This window comes from Wasmannia auropunctata, unplaced genomic scaffold (genome assembly GCF_000956235.1).
Source record: "Wasmannia auropunctata unplaced genomic scaffold, wasmannia.A_1.0 LD335370.1, whole genome shotgun sequence".
Taxonomy (NCBI): domain Eukaryota; kingdom Metazoa; phylum Arthropoda; class Insecta; order Hymenoptera; family Formicidae; genus Wasmannia; species Wasmannia auropunctata.
In genome coordinates this window covers 5,594-14,422 of record NW_012027520.1, presented here as the reverse complement: position 1 = coordinate 14,422, position 8,829 = coordinate 5,594, and the positions used below count along the sequence as shown (strand labels likewise).

The window sequence follows — 8,829 nt, the reverse complement described above, 5'->3', positions numbered from 1 at the left end:
GCTCTTCCGATCTCTTATCTAAACCAAAAAATATTATTTTAACAAATAAAAGTTGTCCAAAAACAAATATAAGATCATACAAATTGCCAAGTATTTGATTAGACATAGACACAAAAATATTTTATTCCAAACCACAAAAATATTTTTTTAATAAATCGTTTAAATTATTCAAAATTAATTATATGCAGCAAAAGTTTAATACCATTATCTTCCCAAATAACTTTAAGTTTCGTAAAACAGACTTAAAGTTATTATAATGATCAATAGAATCATAGTGAAGCAAAAACTTGGCCATTATGTAAAATTTTTTTTTTAACTATTGCGAAGATCGCAAAATGGTAGAGGACTTTTTTGATCCACACTACCTGCCCACAAGCGCTGTACCATTGAGTACGAGACACCCTGTGTGTAACATTTTAATCAAAATCGACAGTCGAGAATAATAGATAAAATATTGAAAAAGGTATTTTTATTCACTGCTTATTATCATCCAATATACATTACACTCCAGTAATGGCAGTAATATTGCAACATCCTGTAATTGTAATCCACATTGTTAACTTACTTGCAATATGTAAATCTACAAATATTTAATAAACAATTTTCTTTCGGAAATTCTATATTCATTGTGTTCAGAAGTTATAAATGCAAAAATCACATTGTTAATGTAGTATTGATTACGCACTTTATAACAGAAAAATAAATATGCAGATTTTACGACTGGTTTTAGTGACTGAAGAAATCCATAACTAATCCACAATTAATATTGTCGAGTTTGTTACGTTTTATATATAATTTTTTAATTGATTTACGGATCGACTTCAGTGATGTGTAAATTTAAAAGCCAGTTTTGTAAAATTTATTAAATAAAAGAGTTAGCGCTTTATCAAATTAGTATATTTTACATATAATCACTTATATAATTATATCATATACATGAGTTTTAAAAACTTCGCAAAAGTTCTTGGCGATTTCTAAGATATTAAAATCTCGATATACTCAAAATTCGAGATACGAAACAATAGTAAAAATTGTAAATAAGACAATGCTCGATTTTAGTACATAGATTACGATTATTGGACGAAATACGATGACATCAACATGTTAACAGGGAAACTTTTGTAAATAAATACTTATAAAACAAGTATTTTTTAAAATGAATTTTGCATTCTTATTAATAAAGCATAAAGTCTGTGATATCAGTAAATTTGAAAGATATCAGGAAGCAGATATAGTTAATAAATATTATTGTGTTTTAATAAGAGAGTTATTCTAATATACATCCATAATTTTAGCATTTACAGGAATTACTTAATTTTGACTAAATAGCGCATGATATTGACACTTTATGGTACTGCTTTTTAGAGTATTAAACGTTGTAGTAACACTTGCATAGTGTTTCATTCCAATGAGTCTACTTGATATTCGCGTACTTTTTAAATGTCTTGCATTGACAATATTATACATACCTAAATTTTGTAAAGTGTCGTTACAATAAGGTTTATGATGGACAAAGGAGTACGAAAAATTAGAAATATCAACAGAATTTAGCTCGAAAATAATAAATTATGTAAATTTTAAAAATTCACAGATACACTTTCAATATTAATTCAATGACGTGGAATGTGAAATTGCTCTTTATCAATTTATTTAAATAAATAATATGTCCAATGAATCACAATATATCAAAACTAATATATATATATATATATATATATATATATATATATATAGTTCATATTTTTTAAGAATTTTACATATTTAAAATTTTTGAAAATTAAAAAAAAATCTCTCAAACTTCTTCAGATTTTACAAGATTTTTCGGAACGTATTATAGAATGAAAAATCTTAGAACGTTTTAGAATTTACATTTATAAAGTTATAAATTCTTCAAAAGATGTAGACTTTCTCAGCACTTCTGAAAAGTGTTCTAATTCTTATTAAAAAATCTGAGAAATTTTTTTAAGTTATAAAATTATCAATTCTAGAAAAATTTTTACCAGAAAAAAATTAAAACATTTTTGCAATGACACAAAATGTGTAGTCTACATCACTAGAAGTCAATGGCAATTGTCATCTCAAATATTACTCAATTCAAAAAATGTATTATCAATTAAACTCATTTATCCATAAATTTGATATCTCAAATTATTTTTATAAATTGCACAAGAAAATCTTATATCAAAATAGTTTTATTTCTAATCACAAGTTTCCGACAAATCCTAATTGCAAGTGGCGACAAATAAGAAAACCAATTAAGTGAAATTTTCAGCCAAATTTGTGTAAAAGATACCGTAAATCATTAAAGTAGGCTACTTACAATACATCACTATCATTTAATTGCAATAAAAAAAATAGTATGAATGGTGGTAATGGAAATATTGTGAGATTATGATATTTAGAAACAGAAATTTCGTTAATTACAGAATATTATGATAAAAAGAAATGAATGTTCTTAGTTCAATGGACTATTCTTATGATGTTTCAGCTGCCTCTAGTATCTGTTGATGATGATCCTTCGCCTCGTTGAATTTTTAACCACTCAACAAATTCGTCAAGCATTACTGGCCCTAAAAAAACCATATATTATATATACAATAGCCACTGTGTATGTAAACATAAGATAATTCACTGTTTTTATTAGAATTAACATAAACTTCCTTAACATAATATTCCTTCTATGCACTTACACGCTCCGTCTAAATCATAATTAGATAAGTCATGATTGATTGTACGTGAAAATTCTAATATGTTGCACCATTGATCTTTATTGATCACTTTGTACTTTGATTGATCTAGGAACTGAGCAAACTGTGTAAATAGTGGCCAATGCTTTCCCAAAAGCAGTTGTAACATTACTCTTGCCGTTTCCATTTCCATACTACGTTGATCTTTGTCCTGTAAAAAGTTTGAGCGAAATAATCGAAAGTAGCTGACAAGAATATTCGACGCCCGTTACATTCGTATGTGTATATCTGAATACTGATAATAATAACAGTTACAACGTCGCACGTACTCTAGCGAAGTCGTAAGCATATCTGTAGATTCCCTTAAATGTGTACGGGTCATTTAATTGATTCCTTAGATACTCGAGCTTCTGTTGTATTTTACTAATCGAGTCGCACTGAAGCTCCGAGAAGCCTTTAAGCCATTCGCTCAGTGTGAAGAAGCCCATTTGACGAGCGTTCATCCTGTACGCGAGAACGAGCATCACTACGTTTTCAGGTTCTACGCCGATATCCTCACAAAACTTCTCCATTCCTTCAGGCCCGAGAGTGTCCATGTCATCTGGAGAGGTATATTCTCTAAACCAGGTGATACAACGTTTTTGGGAGAATGTTGACACATTGGATACATCATCAGATTTTGTATATCGTCTGGCACTGCAATAATATTATTCATAATATTATGATATATATTGATATATCTTTTTCAATATATGTATACATATTAAAAATATTGAAAAATTATCCTTTTTATTTAATACAATAATAAATCAAACATTTATGACAATAATATAAATAACACTTATATATGATAATTAAAAAAGTAACATTAAAAAGATACTGACCATAGTGAAGGATTTTAAGATTGCTTTTAAAATTATTTTTTTTTGTTTCGTAATGATAGAGGATGTTGTTGGGTATAATTTAACGATTACAATATTAATAGATATTTATATGTTATATAGTGTTGTTAAAAAATATAATTTCAAACCTAGAGGTGTGTCTCAACCGTTTTGAAGGATGCCTAGGTAAACTTTCTTCATGTGCACCAGACACTGACATATCAATGGGAGTATGATTGTGGTTTGTGCTGGAAGGCCCTCTTCGCTTGCTACGTGGCATCCCTCTGTTTACTAGAATAAAAATTTAATTTTTACTTAAAGCCATGTTTCTCTCTTAAATTAATGCTTAAAAAAATAGCTTTATTATTTTCAACATTATAAATCTCTTGATGGCAATCTTGATAATAATTACAGTGCTGTCCAAAATTTAGATTCTGAGCACTGACTTGACGTATGTCGGCGTTCAGACTTGTTGCATTATGCACCTTCCTTTCTTTTCCTCCTTTAAAAAAAAGGAATAGGCAATAAGCATAAACATTGATACATCAAGCCAATGTTCACAAATCTTGAACAACATTGTTTTAATGTAACAAAATTATCTATATACATATTACATTGATTGATTGACATATTACATATACATAAAGATAATTTTGTATACATTAACAAATATATGATATATATTTAATGTATATCTATTTTACACATTTTTATACAATAGATATATGTTAAATATATACAATATACTTTACCCAAATAAACAAATTGTTCGCAGCATGCCAGCAGATGGGCAACATATTCGAAAATTGGCCATCAATCTTATCTGCATTAAGTTTAATGATTTCGCCAAATGAGGCCTGCTAATATAATCTGACAGAAATAGACAGAATCTGCGTTTAATAGATTTTTTTTCTATATCTGTTGTCATTCTGCGAACTGTGTAGCAAGTGTCAAAAAATCTGCTTAATTTTTGCTACGTGTCATCATATCTTATGACGCACAAATCTTGCTATAACTATTACCGGTACTCTATCAAGAGTATTAAATATATTCCTAGATAAATTATTGTATATTCTTTGTACTTAAAAATTAAATTAAAGTATATGTTTGACATTTGACGAAAACAAGAATATTTTAATAACAGTCCAACATTGGTGAAAATTTTTCTCAAAATTCTTCATATAATTTTGCAGAATTTTTAAGACATTACTTAGCTGATCTTAAAATAAGAATGGACTATGAACTAGTCTTAATATATTATACTTTTTATTCTATATTTTCTGAAGAAAACTTACAAAATCTGAAAAAATGTAAGATATTTTTCAAAAATCTTGATAAAATATGACAAATTCTTAAAAATATTATGAGATATTATAAAAATGTTTTTTCAGAAAATATAGCAATAAAAAACAAACCTATTGTATATGCCAAATATCAAATCTGTCTTTTGTCCGACAAAGGACAATGGGTCAAATATGTCAATTCTATCTAAAAAGTATAATGTAAATTATACATGTAATTTTTTTGCATCACTGAATATAACAGTACCGGTTTTATTTGTCTGAAGCCGTGAGGAATTCAAAATTTATCTTCAAGATGTCGAAATAAGTCTTTTCTTATAGTAATAGGTAGAAATCTAGTTTTCTATCTATCTTTGTAACATATACTTTACAAAATCTGTTTTCGACAGACCTGGCTGTATACACAGATTTACATTATGAATCAACTATTTAAAAAAAATGTATATAAAAGATATATATACTACTTTTTCTTTTTAACAGCTAATTTTTAAATCAAGATTTATCTCAAGGTATCGAAATAAGTCTTTTTTTATAGTAATAGGTAGAAATCTAATTTTACCTATCTTTGTAACAGATATTTTACAAAATCTGTTTTTGACAGACTTGGCTGTATACACAGATTTATATCATAAATCAACTATTTAAAAAAAATGTATATAAATAATATATATATATATATATACACACATACTTTTTTCTTTTTAACAGCTGATTTATTGTATAAATCTTGCGACTAAGTATACACATACAAGCGTTTAATCTACAGGAAAATCGTATGAACCAAATCTATTTATGGAGCTTTTATGTCAACATGATAAGATCGTTGACTTGAAGCTTTTTGGAATCTATTGACAGTTGCTGCAAGAACAATGAGACTTCATGACAAGAGTCTCGTGGATATATGCATAAATGTCAAAATGATAAAACGTATTATATTATACGAAAAGTTTGCGGACGAATAGGAGTATCGTAGAGCATCAGACAAACGCGAGAGGCAAACGAGATACTGAGAAGAGGTCCATGACGTTAAAAAAGGAAAAATCGAGAGGTTGAGAACGATGTAATCTCATTGTACCGCAAATGTATGCGCGCAAAGCGAATATTATAGGTATTTCGCGAATGATATACGCGCTACTTCCAAAAAGTCGATGCCCGTATGTCGCCCGATGGTCGCGTGCGAAAAAAAAACGTCGGTGCGGTTTCGAGAAGCGATAAGACGCAGAATGATGGAAAATGCAAGACGAAAAGATCGACGTTATTAATATGCGCATGGAAGGGAGGAAGGGAGGGCCGGGATGAACGTGAGAACGAGCGTCCCACGATCGAGACCGAGAGACAAATTAACACGCACTCTCTTACCGCGCGCGACTAGAACGCTCGTTTATCAAATGGCGAGTCAGATGGGAATATCAAAGCTGAGGGCAGAACGCGAGAACGACGTATGAACGTAACTCGAACGTAACTTTTTTTTTTCTTCGTCGACGTTAAACTGACATCTCTCGCTTGCTCGCTCCTCACTCCCCTACTCACTCACTCCCTTTCTCTCTCTTTCTGTACCTGAGACAGAGAGAAAGAGAGCACGCGATCGAGCGAGTTATCACGATTAGGTGCTTAGGTTAGGATCGCCAATTGAACTTACACATATCACGCAATCGTCGATCTCGCGCGACTCTACCGTTCTATCCTGAGATCCGGCGTGACGGTGAGGGCTGGGGGGGGAAAAAAAAATTCACGCGCGTCGACAGTTTCGCCCTGGCGCTTGCTCGATCTCGATCTCGAGAGAGAGAGAGAGAGAGAGAAAGAGAGAGAGAGAGACCAGTGGCACGCGCGGAGCTCGCCAAAAACACCCGAATGAAAATACGGGGAAATCCTCGCGCTCGTTAGTGCGAATCGCGTGAGTCACGTCGTAATATATTTTAGACGCGAGATTTCTCGCGTCACGCCGAGTACGCAAGAGTCGGCTGCTCCTTCCGAACAATCGCGATAGTGTCGCGCGAAGAGCGACCCGCGCGGCGAGAGCGTCGCGCGCCGTCCTTACCTTCCTCTACGAATCGCTAGAAAAACTCCGTTTTACTCTCCGAGGGAAGTATATCCGCTCCGTCGTGTTTCCACTACGTTATTAGCAGCGAGATCACCACGCATCAAGATCATCGAAATTTTACGTCCATGAGTTGCCGTGGAATGTGCAAACGGTATCGATCATAGTGCCATCGGCAACATATATACCCGTCACCCGATCGATCGGCTTAATTCGAATCCAGCGGATTCAGCCTCGATTTTACAACCAAAATACCGCACGGTCTGAGATCCTTCTCCCCAGGTGCACGGTCGGTTTTATTTCGTTTTAATACCGTTTTCATAGACGGCATGCCTATCCCCCACCTTTCGGCTTCTCTTGGCTTTCTTGCAGGGGTGCCATTGGTGCCAACCGTGCAGAATCCTCTCTCACAATTCTCAGTGGCCTAGTTTACACCGAGCATTTGATACGCGTAACTAGTAACTTTCTATTAAATTTTCTTAATTCCGACGATGCATATAAACTTATACATGATATATGTATTTAATTAATCATATTAATGCATAGTGTATCAACTTAGTACATTATTCTTTAAATGCATTGTAGAAATTAAGATAATTTAATAGAAAGTTACTAGTTAGTACGCGTATCAAGTGTGCGTTCGGATTCCACATCCGTGTTAAGGCCCGTTCTACAATACGTCGTATGTCGCGTCGTAAGCCGTAATCCGTAAGAATTGACCAATTACAATCGAATATTCTTCTTACCATTTAACTGTGATTGGTCAGTTCTTACGACTTACGGCTTACGACCCGACATACGACGTATTGTAGAACAGGCCTAAACCGTAAGAAATTTACCAATCGCAGTCAATTAGTCTTCTCATATTCGACTGTGATTGGTGAATTTCTTACGGCTTACGATTTACTACTCTTATTGTAGATGGACCTTAATGTAGAACCGGCTTGACACGCTCAGTGGGAACGTACCCTTAAGAATTTCAACCTATCGGAAACCGTATACGTACTATGGAATACATGGTTTGCGCTCTACCACAGCCATTTGCATTGTCCTGCTCTGTCGGCTGTCCCGTTCATGGACGATTGCTTCTTTCCGGTTCTGAATCGCACGCGACACGATGGGTATGTTACGGGATTTCTTATTATTATCGTAGATAATGAAATAATAATTATGAAAAGTCTAAATCTTACGACGGAAACTCTGTCAGTATATTTTTCTCAACATTTTCGATACTACACGCTCCTGCAAATGTGTAAATTGTACTTTTTCCGCTGACGCGATCACGCAGCGTGCTTCGAAGTGTCGAGAGCAACGTGGGGCAATAATTGTCAGACATGCCAATGTAGCTAGTATTAGGGTATATATGATAACTTTGTCTCGTGCCGAACGTAGAAGCATTTTTGATATTTCCTCGTATGACGGACTTCTCTTTTTGTATCCGAAATAAATATAATACAAAACATAACCTAGTTATTCACCTTGTGTCACAGGTAAACCCAGAGGTCTTCGTACGGCACGTAAGCACGTGAATCACAGACGTGAGCAGCGATGGAACGATAAGGACTACAAAAAGGCACATTTGGGAACCAGATGGAAGGCCAATCCTTTCGGCGGCGCCTCTCATGCCAAAGGCATCGTCCTGGAAAAAGTGTAAGTAACAACGTTCGCGTGATGAGTTTCAGTAACGTTTGCGTCTCGTTTGCTCCGTCAAGCGATGACTTATTGGTGTTTCATTACTCAACAGAGGAGTGGAGGCCAAACAGCCGAACTCTGCCATTCGTAAGTGCGTCAGGGTGCAACTCATTAAGAACGGAAAGAAGATAACAGCCTTCGTGCCGAGGGACGGTTGTCTCAACAACATCGAGGAAAACGACGAGGTTCTAGTGGCAGGTTTCGGTCGTAAAGGCCACGCCGTCGGTGAT

General features: G+C 33.8%; 2 protein-coding genes across 8 annotated transcripts; one reads left to right on the top strand and one right to left on the bottom strand.

Annotated features, from left to right (window-relative positions):
- Positions 1-2,174: 2,174 nt before the first annotated feature.
- Positions 2,175-7,277, bottom strand: LOC105457100 (DCN1-like protein 5). 7 transcript variants are annotated; one of them, XM_011701553.1, is made up of 6 exons: positions 6,908-7,277; positions 3,981-4,070; positions 3,718-3,859; positions 3,017-3,383; positions 2,691-2,898; positions 2,175-2,570 (listed from the first exon to the last, which is right to left on the bottom strand). In XM_011701553.1, exons 3-6 carry the CDS (start codon positions 3,846-3,848, stop codon positions 2,485-2,487), a joined length of 792 nt encoding a protein of 263 aa, XP_011699855.1. In that variant the 5' UTR covers positions 3,849-3,859; positions 3,981-4,070; positions 6,908-7,277; the 3' UTR covers positions 2,175-2,484. The 7 variants fall into 7 exon arrangements, with proteins under 7 accessions (XP_011699855.1, XP_011699852.1, XP_011699851.1 ...); XM_011701550.1 differs by lacking the exon at positions 3,981-4,070; XM_011701549.1 differs by lacking the exons at positions 3,981-4,070; positions 6,908-7,277 and adding an exon at positions 6,509-6,872.
- Positions 7,278-7,922: 645 nt separating this feature from the next.
- On the top strand, positions 7,923-8,824 carry LOC105457102 (40S ribosomal protein S23; the record flags this gene model as incomplete). The annotated part of the gene is made up of 3 exons (XM_011701558.1): positions 7,923-8,028; positions 8,398-8,557; positions 8,652-8,824. Coding segments are annotated over exons 1-3 (337 nt in total), but the record flags the coding sequence as incomplete, so codon positions are not given.
- Positions 8,825-8,829: the final 5 nt, after the last annotated feature.